The sequence below is a fragment of the Haliotis cracherodii genome, unplaced genomic scaffold, assembly GCF_022045235.1.
Source record: "Haliotis cracherodii isolate W230 unplaced genomic scaffold, xgHalCrac1.p SCAF_18, whole genome shotgun sequence".
NCBI classification, from domain to species: Eukaryota; Metazoa; Mollusca; class Gastropoda; order Lepetellida; family Haliotidae; genus Haliotis; species Haliotis cracherodii.
The window spans coordinates 1,383,922-1,404,646 of NW_027266273.1; the positions used below are offsets into that span (position 1 = coordinate 1,383,922).

The 20,725-nt window shown below is 40.5% G+C and overlaps 1 protein-coding gene and 1 pseudogene across 1 annotated transcript in view; both read right to left on the reverse strand.

Moving 5' to 3' along the window:
- Nucleotides 1-880: 880 nt before the first annotated feature.
- Nucleotides 881-2,008, reverse strand: LOC139465967 (uncharacterized; annotated as a pseudogene).
- A 16,998-nt stretch (nt 2,009-19,006) lies between these two features.
- LOC139465507 (sushi, von Willebrand factor type A, EGF and pentraxin domain-containing protein 1-like) overlaps nt 19,007-20,725 on the reverse strand; it is a 29,292-nt gene continuing 27,573 nt past the window's right edge. Inside the window, exons 27-28 of the mRNA XM_071247229.1 lie at nt 20,526-20,629; nt 19,007-19,095 (exon numbers count right to left, since the gene is read on the reverse strand). Coding sequence (XP_071103330.1) covers nt 19,007-19,095; nt 20,526-20,629 — 193 coding nt within the window. The remainder of the gene's footprint in view (nt 19,096-20,525; nt 20,630-20,725) is intronic.

The window sequence follows — 20,725 nt, forward strand, 5'->3', positions numbered from 1 at the left end:
TGTAAAACACCACACTTGAGAAAATGGCAACATCAAGATAAAACATTGTAAAATACTTATTTTGTTTTACATTATTATAATATTACTCAACAGAAGAAAAACCATCATGAAGGTAGAGCTCATAAGCGAGGAGGGTTATTAACATATTTTAAAGCTATGAAAGTTTAATCCTTTGCTTCGTTTAATAATTCCATGGTATTTCTCATAATTATATTCAAGAAAACAATAACAATAAAACGTGAATTGCTACTCGTTACTCGTCGACAGCAATATTCTCCTGTGCCAGGGAAAAGCTCAGAAAGCTCAGTGACGATTACTGCGACACAGAAGGGAAAGGATCTCGAAAGCTCGAAGTGATGCAGGTCTTAGAAGTTTACCACTTCGATGAAACCCATGAGCACGTATATGGACCTGACAAACCTTGAAACATAATCTGGGCGAACCGGGATTCGAACCCTCAATCATAGGTTTCTGGCATACCCAAGGGACGCAACTCTGCACAGAGAATTGCGGCGCATTAGACGACTGGGCCACCCGTGCTCCCTCATGTGTTTCGAACAATGGACACTGTGTGGTAGATTATTCTTCATTATATTCCTTCGTTAGTTTCTTCTGTCTGTGTGTTATGTGAATCTACCTGAAGGTCAACATGATGTATAACAAATCACGATAACACGATACACGAGGGGCGTTCAAGTTTTGCAACTTCAATATAAGACCAAGTCGCACAATATCTTTTGCACTTATAATTTTCAATATAATCTCCATTCACCTCAATACACTTATTCCATTTGTCCTTCTAGCTTATAATACCACTGTTATAGATATCCGCAGTGTAGCACAACAATTTTAATAATAATAACTTTATAAGCTGGTAATACTAACGGTTAACAACGGCGTGGCAGAGTAATGCATATTTCGTACGTTGTGCATTGACTGCAATTATCTCTGTTTCTGACTGATATTTTGCTACCATATTATTTATGTTGTTTTATCCTGTATTTATATGATTCATGACTAGTGGTATTGGCAAATTATGAGCCTGGTATATTCCAAATTCACAATTAACATCTAGAAGTGGAATCGTCGTGATTACTAATATCTTATCATCGAATAGGACGGTGGTACACAGTAAAGTCTTACAGAAGTCCCATAAGTTGTCTACTGGATAATTCGCTAACCGGAATCTAAGGTGGGTTTTTATGTCGTTTATTAGAGCCAATAACTGACTTGGTGTTATGGTGCTGGGTGCTAAATGACCCAAAGCCAACACATTGATTTGCAACTGGAGGTGTTCTGAATATGACAAAAAGGTTTGTACCATGCTTCGAATATTTTCGATTATTAATTCAACTTGCAAATAGTTCTTTGTGGCCCATTCTAATTTTGCTATTTGATTGATCAATGTACTGGAAACATTAGCAATTTCTTGTCCAACTATATCCAGATCGTTAATGACTTCATTAATGGCATGTCGATTCACCCATACTTGAATTCTTGTCGTATTAATAACAGAGAGCTCTTCTTGAATGACATGTGCCATACCTGCTTCATTCTCTGCAAGCCTACGTACGTTTGCTTAGTAGCGCTTAGGTCAGCGTCAGACACAGTGCCAATTAAGAAACTCAAGGCACTGCCAACAAACGGCAATAGCGAACGCTTGGGTCGTCTGCGCAACCTACCATATTCTAAGAAATTGTCTGCTGGGCTATTCAAGGTTGTATTCAGTCTTGTAATTTCTTCGTCTAATTTGATATACATGCTTAAGATGCCTTGATTTATCGGAGTGGTAGCGACTCGAGAACTGTCTAACCATCACCGCGACTTGATCAATAATATACCTATACTTCCAAATAAACTGATTATATGGTTCTAAATCAATAACGAAGGTTACTAGCCATTTCGACCTAGTCGTGGTAATATCATTCAGTTTTTTTAAATACAATGTTTTCATACATAATCGAACCCTGTGCTAACCCCATGAGAGGAGTAAACCCAGAGTAAACATGTTCTTCTCTGAAACATAAGAATAAATAATCATATACACTCGTTCTACTCCCAAACCATATAAAACTAAAATAACCAGCCATTGCCTGGAGCAACTGTTTCGCCTTTTTACTTTTGTTGGAATGTGCGTTTTCAGTAGAAGCCTTAGTTCGTTTTAGTTCAGTGGATCCTGTCCACATGTCTTCTTCGTCGCTATCCGCAATGGAGCTTTGGGACTGGGACTTGCTCACCCTTTCCATAAGTTTTGGATCCGTCTCAGATGGAACTGTTCCTGGCTCTTAGTCTCTTTTGTAACTCCGCCAGTGGTATGTAATCTTCTTCTTCCGAGTCTGATCTCTCATGGCGGTATCACTTAGTCATCTGAGATATGGGGTCAGCAGCTTTTGGACCTGAGTCTTCACTACTTGACCCGTCTGGCGGAAAAATGTAGTAGGCCTTCCTCCTAGGTCTGTCCGGTAGTGTCCTCCGGAATTTCTCAGTCATCTAGTTTTGCTATTCGCAAATGTTCGGCATGTGCTTTTATCACAGTGCCGTCTAGCTGGCTCTGGATGATGGAAGTGACGGGGGATGTCTGCTCGATTACTCTGTAGTATGTTACAATCATTTGGATTGTAATTTGCTCTTCCGCTGGTGATGTTTAAAGTAAGCAGGATCACCAACCTTAATCTCATTTGGCTTGCTGGTCCTGTCAGACTACTTGGCTTGCCTTTTCTTTGCCCTCCTCACCAACCTATGTACTAACACAAATTACACAAATGACTTGTGTTAACTTGTAAGGCAATCTTATGCTCCTGTTCCTCATCATACTTTTTCCTTGGTTTTAGGAGTGTGCCTAATGGTAGTACTACATCTCAGTTGTACAAGAGGAAGAAAGGCGAGAACTTGGGTGACTCACAGATATTGAACCGAATCGCTGCTAATGTCTGGTTTAGGTGTAAATCCCATGTAGTTAGGTTGTCATCAAGTTTCTTCGCCAGGATATCGTATAATGTCCTGTGGAAACGCTCCACTCTACCATTAGCCTGTGGGTGATAAAAGGAAGTTGTCACATGGTGAGTGCCTAATGATGCGTGTGTTTCTCTTACTACACGATTCACATTCTCTGTTCCGTTGTCGGTGACAATCTCTTGTGGGGAGCCATATCAAGGGAAGATCTCCTCTATTAACAGGTGAGCGATGGTTTCGGCAGTTTTGTCTGATCCCAAATGTGAACGATAACATTCCCTATCTCTAGCGTAAAACGCTGTGAGTAGATCACGGTTGTCTTTTTTTATTCCGATGTTGACCTTGCCCTTCGATCGTTCGCAGCTGCCACTGACATGCAAGCAGACTTGAATTTGTTGATTTTCACGTCTTCAGTATAGGGTGGTACAGTTAACATGAATGTCTTTGGCGAACACTTCGATTTCCCTCTCCAAAAATGGTACGAACATGATATAAATTCAGCTGATAGATCAAGGAAACCAAACCATTTTGATTGCATAGACGGGACACCGCCAGTGCGAGTGACCGACTGTTAGATCTAGTCCGATATTCAAAGCGCGGCGCTAATGTGACTTTTCAAATTGTCTTATTCGTACTGACAACATGGCGCTTGAATTATCATAAGTTGAAGAACTTCTTCCAAAAGGATCTTGAGCGTCGGTGCTGTTTTGTTTGCAAACACAACTGCAGGCGTATGTTGTTAATGCGGATGCACAGAAATGTCAACAATGCCCATATTTGGGCATATATCAATATTCATGCGCATCCAGATTTTGCAACCGGTTTCAGTTTGGTCTGTCAACTAACGAAAGTTGTTATGTATTTACACTTAAATATATATTTTACGTGGGTAATAAATAAAAAAACACACTCATTCTCGTTAGATACCATTTTTACGAAACTCGTGAACTTTCTATGGTATCTGATCAGTGTGCATTCAAATTACTCTCCTAGCTCTGGGGGAGTTTTCCAAAGCAAGCTGTCTGTTACATTCACAATCCTATCTCATCCTGCTGGGTACCAATTTGCAGGCGGATGAAAAGGGACCACTTATATTTCTTGCCTAATGAGACACTATATATTGGGTCCGTATTATTCGCCTTTGTACCTAATGGTCTAATGGTTCAGCATAAATCAAGGTGTTGTTTACTCTCGCCACTTCTGTTGCAAATAGTGAATATCTGGTGTTGTGGAAACAAGATTGTTATCAGCTTTGAAAAATAAAATAATGGACATTTCAGAATGCCCTCTGCCCCAAGACAGATGTTAATAGTCTGGCCTGTACTGATATGTTTTGTACGACAGTTAGACCTGGTAAAATGGCCTGTCAAGAGATAGGAGGGGCCTTCAAAAAGTTTTGCAACTTCAATATGAGACCAAGTCGCAGAATATCTTTTGCACTTTTATTTTTCAATATAATCTCCATTCACCTCAATACACTTATTCCATTTGTCCTTCAAGCTTTTAATACCACTTTTATAGAAATCCACAGATTGGCCCTCTAACCACGCCTCTGTGGCAGCCTTTATGTCCTCGTCATCCTGGAAGCGTCTTCCACATTGGGCAGATTTCATTTTCCGGAACAGGAAATAGTCACTGGGGGCTAAGTCTGGGTTGTAGGGTGAGTGATTTAACTGTTCAAGACATTCATGTTAACTGTACCACCCTATACTGAAGACGTGAAAATCAACAAATTCAAGTCTGCTTGCATGTCAGTGGCAGCTGCGAACGATCGAAGGGCAAGGTCAACATCGGAATAAAAAAAGACAACCGTGATCTACTCACAACGTTTTACGCTAGAGATAGGGAATGTTATTGTTCACGTTTGAGATGTTTGGGGCCACAAAATATGAAGTCAAGCACACTTCCACGGAGTTTCCGAATTATTTGTATGAGAACTGGTCACTTTTAGTGATCTGATCGTGCACTCGTGTACGTTCATTCATGAACAACACCTCCCGAAACAGCGCCACAAAATACACTTCGAAGGGGACACTGATGGCACAACCGGATCATCCCAAGTAAGTCAAGATATATGTCCAGATAGTTTAAACAGACTTGATTTCACCACGCTTATCCTTTCCAGCGGTCGGGTGCGTCACGCTCATGGGGACCCTCGCTCTATTGATCCGTAGTCGTACATTGTAAATGGATATAGCTCGATTATATCATGTCTGTAGAAGTTCTATGCATAACTTATATATAATGCAAACCAAATTTGATGCGTGTGACTATTTTGTATGGTTTAATGAAGTGTTTGTAAATCTCTCTCGTTCTAATTAATTTCTTCAGTTATTCCTTGTAGTTGCAAAATGAATGACGTCTCGCGATTTTTTATGAATGAAAAAAGTAGTCCCGGTGTGACAGAGGTCACGGTTATCCAATCAAAACGAGTAAAATAAGGTCAACCCTGTACGACACACGTGTGACGTACGGATTTAGTATCTTACCACCACGTGGATATCAAAGAAAGACGCGTGTTCAAAACTGAAACGAAAATATGAAAACATGAAGCACAAACGCAACCTCATGCGTTTTTCATGCAGCAATCGTGTTGGCAATAAAGGCACGTGTTGTAGGCACTCGTTATGCATTGTTTCTGCATGTCTTGACAACTGCAGCCCGGTTTAGAGATGCCATGCATATCTGAAAATGACCGCTTGAAAGCAATTGGTATGTTCCAGCCAGGAGTGTCGCAGCGTGTAGTTTGTTGCGTGTAGGCGATTGAACGTGCACAGAAACACCATTTGGACGTTATGGCAGTGGTTGCAGCAAACAAACACTGTCAGAGATCGACCAATGAGCGGCAGACTCTATCCCCCCCCCCCACACCCCCACACCCCCCCACCCCCCACCCCCCCGTCAAGTTGGTTGGATTCGAACCACCCATTTGGTTGGAAATTGGTTCCAACCTGCAACAGTCACTGTGAGAACAATCACTGGCCTTTGTTGAATATCGGCACATACTGTATGTCGTCGTCTTAGACGTTACGGGATTGTTGCGAGGAGACCAGCCAGACTTCCAATTCTGACCTACAATCACCGCCGATTGTGTCTGCAGTGGTGTAGACAGCGAGTGCGTTGGACGGCAATTCAGTGGAGACAGGTTCTGTTCACCGACGAGTCTCGTTTTCACCTCTGCAACGGCGATCGCCGAATACGAGTCTACCGACGTCGCAGTGAACGTTACGCTCAGAACCATGTTTTGGAGGGAGACCGTTTCGGAGGAGGCAGTGTTATGGTGTGGGAAGGAATCACTCGTTGTTCAATGGCAATTTGAACAGGCCGCGTTACCGTGACGAGGTCATCCAGTCTATTGTGCTGTTTTTGAGTCAACATGGACCTGGCATGACTTTTCAACATGACAACGCCCGACCCCATGGCACCCGGATTGTTCAACAAGCACTTGCTCGCTCTCCAGATCTTTCTCCAGTTGAACTCATTCGGGATGAAATGGAAAACCGGATCCGACGTTTACCACGTGCTCCGGCTACAGGCCAGGAACTGAGAGATGGAGGCTGGTGGAGATATGGGATGCCATCCCACAATACTGTGTTAGACGTTTGAACGCGAAGGAGATGCACTAGATGCATCCAAGCGAGAGAGGGACACACAGGCTACTGATGTGTTCTTGCATCTTCTCTTGTCATAACGTAATACCTGTGCTAGACATGTGTCATTAAATGAGTGAACGTATTTCACTGGTCCATTGTCTGAAAAAATGAATTCTTTCAGATGTGTGCATCTGCTTTGATCAGGTTCTTGTTTTATGTCGTGCCACAGGTCCTTTTGTTGCAGAGTATGCATGTAAACGATGATATAGTTTATACAACCAGTTTACAATCTATCATATCTTTTGGTTTTATGTGTTTAAACATTGTCAACAGAATATGTCTCTCATAAATCTTTGAGCGATTGGTAATGGGTATTTTACGAACATGTATATAAACACAACCGTGAAGACGGGAGTAGACAACACAACAACTGAGACGATAGAAATGGACAACGTGACAACCGGGACGACAGGAGTGCATCAAAAGCATATACCGAGATTCTCTACACACTCTCTGAACACCGTACTGATGTATTGGCAGAACTCCCGAAGGCAATACAGCTATTTATGTTTATAGTTTGAAAAAATTATCTAATCCAAAATGACAGAGTTTGCAATCGTTACCTTTTCAGAATTATTTGAAAATAAACCCATGCTACTCACGTCGTTATAGTGGAGATCGCTTGTTTGTTCACAAGGCCAATCGCTGATGTATTTGCCATGGAGGAAACATTTTGAAGAGGAACGTCGAAACGTGAAGGAACGACACCGTGCCTCATTGCTGCATAAAATAGCACATGCTGAGGCACTGTGACCCTCCACTTGTGCGACAGGTCCACCATTGAAACTGTTGGGGTCAACGCATGACTCCACCACCTTGAAACCCTTGAAGTCACTAGCTGATACAACATAGCTTGTCAGAAAAAACACCAGGGCCAGAGAACTTTTGAAACCCATTTTCTCTCTAACACGAGCAAATGATACAAATGTGTGTGAATGAATATCCCGATGAAAGATGAAATTTCAGTTACAACTGCCGATGATCTTGGGTGGTCAGAGTAGTTCAGATAAATCAACACAAGTTGTTTTCCTGGAAGTCTTATGAAGTAAAATAATGTTTGTATGTAGAGGGAATATTAGCTGCGTGACCAGATCGATATCCTGCCTTCATGGGAACGATTCATTGATTGCTGATTGACAGATAACAGATTTTACCAGATATATTGTTGTGTTTCCTGTAAATGTATAGCATAGACTAAAGTATGCTTGATCATGTAGTGCTACAGTTGAAGTGTCCTTCCTATTTAGACTACGTTTAAGTTGTAGATTCACATTTTCTTAGCCATATTCCAACGTACTGCTTATTTGGCATGTATTGATTATTAGAACTGTTATGTTTTACCATTTATGGACCGTTTTACAACACTTCATTTTATTCTGTTGTTGACAGCTCCACTGACACGAGGTTTAATGTTGGAAATGTATCTCTACCATGAACGAAACAAGATCGCCCAAACTTACACTAAACTCATTGTATGTAAACTTTGTCAAATGCATGACATCGATCAGCTTTATGTCGCACAAGTCAACAGATATGGGGTTCGTGTGACTGGAAGACGGTTTCCTTCATTTTCAGGTACTGCACATACTTTGACATGTTTAGCTTGCACGTACATATTGTATTTATGTTATATAGATTCGTAACGGACATTATCAATCATGAATGCAACTGTTTCAGCAAGTAACTGCAATAAAATAAAATTTATTGTTAATTTAGGAAGTTCCACACACACACACACACACACACACGCTAACATGTACTTTTTGTGCTAATCCACCCCTGGAATATAATGGGTCTATGCATATATTCATTAGTGTCAACAGACCGGTCAGGTTTCACTTTGGTGTGTTTAGTTAACAGTGGTGACTAAAGCGTTCGCTGAACGGACTCAGTTCGATTGCCCATATGGGAACGTGGGTACAAAACGTGAAGCCGATTTCCGATGTCCCCGCCATCATAATACTGCCCGAACTTTGGTGAAAGAACACTGTCTAACTATCTCACTTGGAAGATAGATGACGCCACAGAATAGCTTCAAAGTATACCATACTTTTCACAAACAAGAGTATTGGGTGGTCGTATCTTGTTAAACCGATGGCTGATTATAAGTAACAACGTATATATACACATTGAAATAAGTTAAGCAACACCCGTATAGTCTCAACACGTTCATCCGCGAGCTTGCAGGGGGAGGCTTGTTGACTACATGGTTGCCTCATTTCTAACATTCACAGCCGAGTCTTCTTTGCGGTCATGGAAAGGGTCGAGGTTGGCCGATTGTCACTCTGTGTGATTACCGTTAACTAGTCTCTTGGTTGACACAATCTTTGTAGCAGACACACAAAGTAAGAACACAAACTGCGTGATATTACTGAGCACAAACAAGTTGTTTTCTAAGATATTTTACTCGTGTACAAATACCCCAAATAACACTCGTACAATATTGTACTAAAACAATATCCGACAGTGTGATGAATAATTCACAATTGGTTCTCGCACACCAAGCAAACTGCACATCAGACAATTCTAGAAGTTCTCCTACTTTACGCAGTCAGTTTAGTTAGACGTCAATCTTGATTCGGGTCGGTCCTGCATAACTACACAGGGAAATGCGTTTATTCATACAACGCCACGAAAATACCCTTTTGTACTGATATGCAATGAAACTTCGTTTATCTGGAAACACCGACATCCGGAGAATTACAGTTTGCTATTACTCGTATGTTAATCAAGAATCTCTCATGTCTTAATGAGATCTAAACTCGTTTACGTGAATCATAAAAATATATTTTATATCCAATTTGACAACATGTAAGCGTTAGTGAATATGGTTTTAAGACGCTCCTATGAAGGCGACAAAACTCTCACTACAAAGCGTTAACGCCAGAGAAAAGTCAGTCTCGATTACAAGTTTTTGCCGAAAACATAGTAAGCAAAGCTTGAAACCAGAAGTTTGGTCAGCATCAGTCATGCTTTAGACAGCGGCCTGTAAAAATGGAATCGGGACCAGATAAACAAGTGGTTTATATTTTGAACATCATCACAATACGTAGATATGTGTGACCTTATGTAGTCAGACTATAGGGTTTATATAATATAATATAGCTATAAATCTAGAAACTAATTGTAAATATATCTGAACAAACGCCTAAAAACATAGAAATTGTCCTCCATAGAAATTGGTGTCCAATCTTTTAAACGTAAACTCAAATGTGTTTAGAAAGATAAACTAGACATTAATGGATGGTTTAATTGCTGAAAGATCATACACCGAAGCAAAGATCCGATAACAAGGAATAAATGCTACGAACTGTTATCGGTACTTTTTGTAAAACGCAACTTAGAAATTAGAAACGCCAAAGGAAATTACACAGAGTTGTCTCCCCGGATAACTCTCCACTTCCGGTGCGTACATTCGAAACGAAACATGACAGATGATAAATATTTGACAGTTACTAATAGATAACAACCGCTATCTTCTTGGTATCGAGTTAATTAACATGCTGATATGTGAACACAAGGTTGGATTAATGTATAAAATCCCGACTGCGATATCCCGGCATCAAACCAAAGAGCCCCATACGAACATCAATCACTGATAAAAAGGGAAACAAGAAAATATTGAAATACAAAGAAAGTAGCCAGCTATTCACAGAGGCTAATGACAGCTTAAATTTACAAAAAATAATTTCTATGTCATTTCTATGTCAAGGGGAAAGTCCGAAAGAAGAAAAGGAAACAATGGGCAAAGCTATTTCAAGAGTATATTTTCATATTTATTTTATGAAACAGGAAATAGTATGTTATTGTAGTTTGTTCTGGTGTGGTGTGATATTCATGCAGATGGGCGAATGGATGGACATAAAAAACCTTAATTAACTTCTGAGAAGCATGGATATTTAGGACGGCTGCAGATGAGAAATGCACAACACAATACAGGTGCCTTTATATAGACTGTTGTTCAGTAAACGAATGAAACGAATCCCCCTTTTACGCAAGCGTGACAACGATGTTTCCATAAAACGTTTTATTCCTTTCACAAGACATAACATAGAAAGCGGGTTTAATATCCTAAAGTTACATTAACGCTCTATTACTATATAAAAATTAATAAATAAATTATATCTAAAATGAATCACGGTGGTTAAATATTCACTTGAGTGAGTGAGTGAGTTGGGTTTAACGCCGCATTTAACAGTATTCCAGTTATATCACAGCATGTCAGCTAAATGTGGGAGGAAAGCCCGAAGTGATGCTTATCTCAGACGTTTACCACTTCAGTGAAACCAACGACCACGGGTATGGTGCTGACAAACCTCGAAACAGAATCGGGGCGAACCGGGATTCGAACCCACAATGAAATTGGCCAAGGGACGCAACTCTGCACAGCGAATTGTGGCGCCTTCCACGACTGGGCCACCCGTGCCCCCCTAAATATTCACTTGAAAGCAAATGAAGGAGAACGTATGTTCATGCTGCTTCATAGTAATTGAGTCAGGGTCTGGTTGTCTGATAACTCGATTACTAACAGACAGCAGGGATATAGCTGTGATGTTTAAATCACCGTTAAACAACAAATAAAACAAATAAAACAAATCAATAGTCAGCTTCCCGTGGCAAGGGCGTTAACTGAGTTTTAAAGTCCAGTTTCCACTATTGCCGAACTAGGCTGGAATTTCCAGGCTCGGCCGTAGCGCCACCAGTGGCTATTACGAGTTATTTCCCTTCTATTGACCAAACAACTGCCATTTGCTTCAAACATAAATGGCTGCGCCCTGTCAAGACGATCTGATCGATAATCAATATTAAATTATATTCGGGTCTTACCCGGCGAAGTACATCAAATCCCTTGATCACCTTGACTAAAAACACGAGAATATTTGCAAAATATCTGTCGACGCCAAGTTGACGGTACACATGATTTGCAAATCCTGCAGTCGACCGAAATCTGCACGCTGAAATCCATGTTGTTTAGGAACCGGGTGATTACATCGTTACGCGATTTTGATTGGACTATACATAGACTCGTAAGTTCAGCCGGAATTCTAGCCTAGTTCGCCAAGGGTGGAAACTGGACTTTTGTTCTCAGTTAACGCCCTTGCCTCGCGAAGATGGACAATGGTCTGCTCAAAACGTATCTTTAAAGACAAATAAAGTCATCATGCGGGACAAATATATTTATTCAAAACATTCTCCTTTATATAAACTTTAATTGAATTCTCCATCGACGTCAAGGTGGATAGTTGGAAACTGATCATGGCGATCGAAGACACACTGTGTCAAAATGACTTGTTTGCCAGCACGCATGACGACAAGATGTATCGGATTTGCATAACTGGTGTCCTGAATATATATAAAAAACAAAAAAGAATCATTTTAAGTTCAATAACCCATTTGGATATTGGTAAATTGTGTTTCATCAATCGTTCTCAGCTGACTGTACAGTGTCATACAAACGTCACCCTTAGCGTTCTTCATAAAGTCATACAAGTGTCGACACGCAAGAAATATATGATCGTGGGTTCGAATCACAGTGAGTCCCGATTATATTTCGAGCTTTGTCAGCACCATACCCGTGCTCGTGGGTTTCACCGAAGTGGTAAACGTCTGAGACCTGCATCACTTCGGGCTGTCTTCTCACATTTAGCTGACACGCCGTGATATAAAGCGGCGTTAAACCCAACTCACTCAATCATATAAGTAGCATGCAAAGTTTCGTACAAGTGTAATGCATGTGTCATACAAATGTCATACAAATGTCATAAAAGTAGCATATAAGTGGCATACGGAATGTCATGTTTTCTGTTATACCAAAGAGGCATCAAACACATGTTCCAATCCAGTGTAGGCGTGGTATGTTTGAAACTTAATTATTCTATCATCTTAATTGCAGTATTAATGTCTGAAATGTGTAAAGGTTAAATTATTAATGACACCAATCCAACTTATGTGTCTTCGGTGGGAATACATATGAAATATTAACATTAATTTAGTATTGTATTTGTATACTGGATGTGCTTCAATCTTTCGGAAGAGATTCTACAAAAGAGGTTAAGTGAAAGGAAACTCACTCCACAGCCTCTTTTGCTTTGAGATAACCGACACACTCTTTGGTTGACTGTTGAGCGTCAGAACAACAGCTTTCGTGGCACCATCCTGACTGACTCGGACAAGTCTGAAATCGTTGACACTGGTAATGTAGAGCACACTGTTCTCTCTTCTCTATATACATATGCGTGATAAGCATTCCAACATGACTTTGAAGTGGCCTGAAGATCAGTCAAAGTACGTTATATACATTAGCGTACGAATGTCATTACAATACCACCACAACACCCGATTCCGAAATACCATTTCTGAACACAAGACACATTATAATCTGAGGGCCATTACTCTAATGCTGGATTGAAACACATAGGAAAATCAAATGGGTAAATGTTAAGCAATGGTCTTGGCATACCACAAGAAGACGTCGTCCTAGTGTCAGGCCAACATTAAGCAATCTTCATTACGGTCCATGTTTCCAAAAATGAGAAAAACTACTTGGATTAAAAAAGATTGGTTGTTTGAACAAATTTCAGACAGACTAGAGCCTGAATGCTTGACCAATGATCCACGTCATTGGGAGCACGATGGCACCTGATAAACCAGGTCTCAAAACCTCAACACCCATTTCCAGTTTAAGTCGACTCCTTAGACAACGATGATATTCTGTTCAGGTGGGCTACCCAGAACCAGAATCCCATAGGGTGCGGTCTTGATACGTACCACTATCTTGTATTATACAACACTGATGACCTCATTTATTGAACTTTACCTTCCTTCACTATCGACATGAAAGTAGTAGTCGTCCGTCCGCCCATACAGCACACTGACATGTTCCATGACCACGGTCACACCCTTGCCATCTGTTCCTGCACTGAACACTCGTCCTTCAGCAAACCAGGTCAACCTGTTGGCTGCAAGGTATGTTTCACTGTAAATATAGCATTATATATACAAATGCAGTCAATGTCGCTGAGGAGTCAGTGGTGCCATGTCGTCTAAGGATCACGTGGACGTGGGTTCGACTCCTCGAGTCTTCCAAATTATAATAACCATAATATCCGAGTTCTTGGGTTTCACCAAAGCTGTAATCGTCTAGGGCCTGCATAACCCTTGGTATTTCTTCAGTGTTGAACTGACACGCCGTGATACAACTGTTTTTGTTTAACTCACTCACTTGGTCACTCTAATCTAGGGTTTCACTAAAGAGACAATCGCCTAGGACCTGTTTCACTTCGGGTGTTTCTCTCACATAAAACTAACACGTAATGATACAAATGCAATTATGTTAAATTCATTCAATGGTTGATGCAGAAACATATCCCGACATATCCCGTTGTATTCATATTCACAATCGGGGCAATACACAAGGGTAATACAAGAAACGTCATTATGTTGTTCCGCAAGGTCAGCTGGTAAAATATTCTTTACGTTGTTTATACGATTATATGGGGAATAAAATGGGATGAGGGTCCCGATCCGCAGAGCGTTCGCAATCTTACGACATATCGTAACTCTATAGTTAATCATAAACTTGCCGTAGCTACGAAGTCTTTGTGGATCAGGCCCCAGGAGTACTCCAAATACAGTGAGTGAGTGAGTTGGGTTTAACGCCGCTTTTAATAGTATTCCAGTTATACCACGGCGTGTCAGCTTAATGTGAGAGGACAGCACAGAAGTGTTATGTCTTCAGATTAAGCTCTTTTGTTTATGGACAAGTCATGTGGAACAAGTAGACAGAAGTGGGAATTAACGAAAGTAACTGCACCGATATCCGTGTCCCTAGGGATGATATAATGATGTTCTGTACAGCGTAATGAGACACCATGAATAGTACCTTCTTCGTTGATCTTAAGACCACAGATTGCCGTATCTAGAATGAGTAATGGGGATCTTTTCTTTTGACCAAAATGATACATCATTATCTTGTTATGTTCCGTCCAGTACATTGTGCTGAAAGATAATGCACATTTCAAATAAATTTCAAAAGTACTCATAGGTAACGGTGATCGCATTAATTCAAATGGCAATTAATAAAAAAACCCATGGACTATACCGAATGACGGAGTGATCCATCGATCGATCATCTTATTGCGCATCGAGTTTAGGCCACGCAACCAGTGGTTTGTCGCATGGTCACAACTACGAACGAGATATGATGACAACAATTCAGCCAAGTAACACTGCCCAACTTATCTAACCCTTTTCAGACATCTCTTACAAGGTGTGGCACAAGGGACATATCTTGGGTTCGATTCCCGACATGTGTACAATGTGTGAACCTGACTCATTCACTGTTGACTCAGAATCGATACAGGGAGTTTAGAATCTTTCATCAAATGGTTTAATAACCCAAGACAAAATGTAGGTTTGTACACAAATATGGTCTTAGCTATTTGTCTGAAGTCTGTAAAGTGATACTAGTTGTTGTCCTGTTTGCCATATCTAGTCCTGGATCATCCTTTAATAATTGATATCACAAAATCATTTTTTTATTGGTTCACATAGAAGGTATTTGAAACTTACAACTTTTGCTGATTGATGACAAGGTCACGTGGTTTCTCGAGACCATCAAGCACGAGAATGTCAGTGTCAAGGTCAGAGGTCCCGGCCCTGAGGGAGCCGCTGAACAGGGTGAAGAACACAATGCCTGATCGACTGTCCACAGCCAGACCCGTGATCTCGTCTGGGGAGTGGAATGTAATCGGTTGTCACTCCGTATATGTCGAATAATCGGTTACGTGGAATAGTTAGATATGTCGTGCAGTCGAATATATCGCATATTTTACCGGGGGTGAGATGTCAAAATGCCGATTATGAATTTAGTTGTATGCTTTACTGGTGGAAAGTTTACATATTAAATCAGGATGTTCATGAACTAATGCTACACGCAGGTCTAAATCAGGATTCTTTTGTCTGCCGTTGACATTCATCACGTCATGACACAACGTCGTTATGAATAATTTACAAACGCTTCGTTTTCTAAATATAAAATCGATACTTTTCAACAGCCAACCAGTTCCCGGGAGAGGATTAAACCATAAAAACATGATGCTGATGTAGCTGTGGGCGGCTTCTTTGTCCCACCACCTACCGTCCAGCGTCAACAATAGCTTAGGTTGACTGCCGTCCCACTTTATTTTCCTGATCGTGGCAGGCGATTCTGTGCAGTAGTAGATGAAGTCGTCACTGTAGGCATGGAGAGAGACGCTGCCAGTGGAGGTGGGGAGGCTGAGGTGGTCCTGGTCAAGTCGGCTCATGTGAAGCTTGGTCAGCGTTTTCTGACCAGTGGTCATCAGGATGTAGTGATCAAAGCGTTCGTAGGCTGTAATGCAGATAATGACGCTGTAACCAATATGGGCAAGGATATCGTTCCAATTATTTTCAGTATTTCTCACAGGGCATTATGTTTGCTTCGTGTTCATTGGCGTGTTCCCGCTGCGTTTTGCACTGTTTCCTTTGTTTTGAGAAGCGGCCCATAACAACGTGAGGTCACATCAACGCATTGTATCACAATAATTAGTAATTAACTTATATGAAAGACAGCGTCCTCCATTGTTTATGACGGCAATATGTGACATCATTCTGACAAAAGATTGACTGAGCCTGTGTCTCCACTTGTGATAGGAAACACACAGTTTACAACATTTTCCCGAAAAGGATTCTGGGTTATATATAGAATAACCTTTTCGCAACTCGAAATTACAGCTTAACAGTCCCTAGTGAAATTCTTCGCAAAAGCTTTTTTCAAACTGAATTTATTCGGCAAAGATATTCAGTAATAGCTTATTATATAAACAATCACGTCTTGATATTCGCTTATCTCTGGAGGAAACATGTCTTTTGATAAAACTCTTGTCACGTGACACAGCACACGTTAACCTCTGAGACAGCTCAATAAAACAGATGTTCTTTATCAATTTTGAATTTGTCTTAATTCTTTTACTGTGGCAGATTGAAACAGGTCAGCAAGATAATATCGTTGCAGATAAATTATACACTTATAATGTAAACCGAATAACATCATAGTGTCCATTTAAGTCCAAAAAGTAGCATCTTTCAAATTTTATCGAATCCACCGAATGCTTTCTCTATCTGTACGTTTAATGATTTACAGCGCGATTGAAAGGTCACCAGACTGCCATTATGAAATTTAAGTCGGATGATCTATTTTGAATATTTGTTCGAGGCATCCGTGAAATATGGAATGTCGACGGATATGATCCACATCATGCATAAAATGTAATAATTCATGTATATTAGATATATTAAATAGTCACCTTTACATGATGCTTGGGACGATGCCCCGATCAGCGACGTGGTGGAGAAACCATGGCACGGCTTACAGTCCATCTTTCCCTGTTGGTCCTGGTAGAATCCTTGAGAACAGGAGTGACACATCTTGTCCGAAAAGAAGGTCCCGGGGGCGCATTTAACTGCAAAATGGAGAGTTTGGTGAGCGTGGGGAAAGAGTGAGTGAGTGAGTGAGTTTGATTTTACACCGCTTTTAGCAATATTCAAGCAATATCACGGCGGTGGACACCAGAAATGTGCTTCACACATTGTACCCATGTACCCATTCTTCGGCGTGCCGCGACGGGCGAGCGCTTTAACCACTTGGCTACCCGACCGCCCCGTGGGGAAAGAAGGATGACGAACCAATAGACTCATACTATAATATTACTGTTACTTTATCAACACAGATGTTTAGTGTGTGAGCAGCGCAAAGAATGTATTAATGCATGTATATAATCGCAAAAAAAGGTGTATGTCTTGTTCAGTTAACAAATTTGGCACAGTTGATACAATGTTTTAAACAGAGTAGACATGCGAGTGAAAAGTTAAACAAACAAACATAAAAACATATGAACACAGCTTTAAATGTTGCCGAGGTTGGTTTGTTGCTGGTGGAAAAGTATGTGACCCCTCGTGTTTACCACAGAAAAGACCCCCTGGTACCGATCCGTCTGGACACGTCACTTCCTGTTCCGCTACTACGTGGGGGGTGTCTTCTCCTGCGCCCAGTTTGAACGCAGAATATTTCCCTCTCCTTATTTCCCAGTTGGATTTGTCCAGGTCATGCCAGGCGGACAGCAACTTGCCGACCTCGCCTTTAACTGTCAATTTAAAGGTACTAGTAATAGTCATTGGTTTCATATTTTCAAAGTGCAATTAGAACCTCACTTTCATTCATCTTTAGATTACAATATCAAAATACCTTGCTTTCCAACATTAAAAAAGGTTTTATAGTGCAAATTCACTGCATTAACACTCAATGTTTTCATCAATGAAATTATATGCAACTCACTGCCACAGTTTTATATGTGAAATGGCAATACATTATTACACAAATCATTTATTATTTGTATGACAATTAGTATAATATGTTTTAAATAATGTATACATAAGTATAACTGCGTTTCCATTTATCGATTAAAGGTACACATATTTAAAAAAATTCATAATAAATGTTTTGAGTTACATGTGTTTGAAATAAATGGATGTAAGACAGTAAAAATCAAAGTATTTGTTTTTCACATTCTTTATGTTCTTTTCCAATATGCATATGACATCACAAGTTGGTAAGGTCTGACCGTTAATTTACGAATGCCTCTTGATCTCATCTAGAAGCAAGAAATGAGTTTGCCGTTTGCATTTTATATCATAATGTAAAGCGAGATATCAAGAGTGAGTTTCACTGGTTAATGTCAATGTATCGACCAATATCCAACTACCCTGCACATCGCCGAGGCACGGGTGGCTCAGGCTCGGCCGTAGCGCCACCAGTGGCTATTACGAGTTATTTCCCTTCTATTGACCAAACAAATTCCATCTCTCCTTTCACTGCCATTTGCTTCAAACAAAAATGGCTGCGCCCTGTCAAGACGATCTGATCGATAATCAATATTAAATTATATTCGGGTCTTACCCGGCGAAGTACATCAAATCCCTTGATCACCTTGACCAAAAACACGAGAATATTTGCAAAATATCTGTCGACGCCAAGTTGACGGTACACATGATTTGCAAATCCTGCAGTCGACCGAAATCTGCACGCTGAAATCCATGTTGTTTAGGAACCGGGTGTTTACATCGTTACGCGATTTTGATTGGACTATACATAGACTCGTAAGTTCAGCCGAAATTCTAGCCTAGTTCGCCAAGGGTGGAAACTGGACTTTTGTTCTCAGTTAAAGCCCTTGCCTCGCGAAGATGGACAATGGTCTGCTCAAAACGTATCTTTAAAGACAAATAAAGTCATCATGCGGGATAAATATATTTATTCAAAACATTCTCCTTTATATAAACTTTAATTGAATTCTCCGTCGACGTCAAGGTGGATAGTTGGAAACTGATCATGGCGATCGAAGACACACTGTGTCAAAATGACTTGTTTGCCAGCACGCATGACGACAAGATGTATCGGATTTGCATAACTGGTGTCCTGAATATATATAAAAAACAAAAAAGAATCATTTTAAGTTCAATAACCCATTTGGATATTGGTAAATTGTGTTTCAGATTCGGATTCTTCAATCGTTCTCAGCTGACTGTACAGTGTCATACAAACGTCACCCTTAGTGTTCTTCATAATGTCATATAAGTGTCGACACGCAAGAAATATATGATCGTGGGTTCGAATCACAGTGAGTGATTATATTTCGAGCTTTGTCAGCACCATACCCGTGCTCGTGGGTTTCATCGAAGTGGTAAACGTCGGAGACCTGCATCACTTCGGGCTGTCTTCTCACATTTAGCTGACACGCCGTGATATAAAGCGGCGTTAAACCCAACTCACTCAATCATATAAGTAGCATGCAAATTTTCGTACAAGTGTAATGCATGTGTCATACAAATGTCATACAAATGTCATACAAATGTCATAAAAGTAGCATATAAGTGGCATACGGAATGTCATGTTTTCTACACCGTTCGGTGTAAGATGTGATTTGTTTCTAATACTGAAACAAATCAATAAATCTACATCATAATAACATTCATACTATACACCAGGGAAATATCCACAAATGTGAATGAATCCTATCTTACGCCACAGTAACTAAAATGTAACTTTCCAGCTACATCGAGACTGCCTGGAAATAATCAGTCTCATTCAGACAACTAGAAGTGGTCTACATCAGCATCATCACACGCCGCCCGGATGACACACATGCAGTCCATTAGGCATACAATGTACAATACAATGTACAATACGTTCCTCCGTCACCCGTGAAAACGTACGGTCGCTTTGCGGTGTAGTCGGATTTTACAACCAACGAATCAAAGGACGGTTCCAGCGAGAGGAAAGCCAGAGAGAACTCAGTTAATGAGTGTTCAGGTAACATCGGCAGATGTCATGGTATCTCGCTTGATGAGGTGACTGAAATGGTATGCTTGGTAGAAAGTTCACGCTCGACGCATAAAGTGTTAAAACGGCCTCATTTAGACACATAACACCATTATGACACTACATATAGGCCGCCAATGTATTGACGGGTGATGGAACAACGTAGTGTGGAGTCTTGATGACACTGTATACACCCGATTCTCAATAGAAGTTCTTATCATTAGTAGGGGGGGGGGGGGGGGGGGGGGGGATTATGTCCTGTTATACCAAAGAGGCATCAAACACATGTTCCAATCCAGTGTAGGCGTGGTATGTTTGAAACTTAATTATTCTATCATCTTAATTGCAGTATTAATGTCTGAAATGTGTAAAGGTTAAATTATTAATGACACCATTCCAACTTATGTGTCTTCGGTGGGAATACATATGAAATATTAACATTAATTTAGTATTGTATTTGTATACTGGATGTGCTTCAATCTTTCGGAAGAGATTCTACATAAGAGGTTAAGTGAAAGGAAACTCACTCCACAGCCTCTTTTGCTTTGAGATAACCGACACACTCTTTGGTTGACTGTTGAGCGTCAGAACAACAGCTTTCGTGGCACCATCCTGACTGACTCGGACAAGTCTGAAATCGTTGACACAGGTAATGTAGAGCACGCTGTTCTCTCTTCTCTATATACATATGCGTGATAAGCATTCCAACATGACTTTGAAGTGGCCT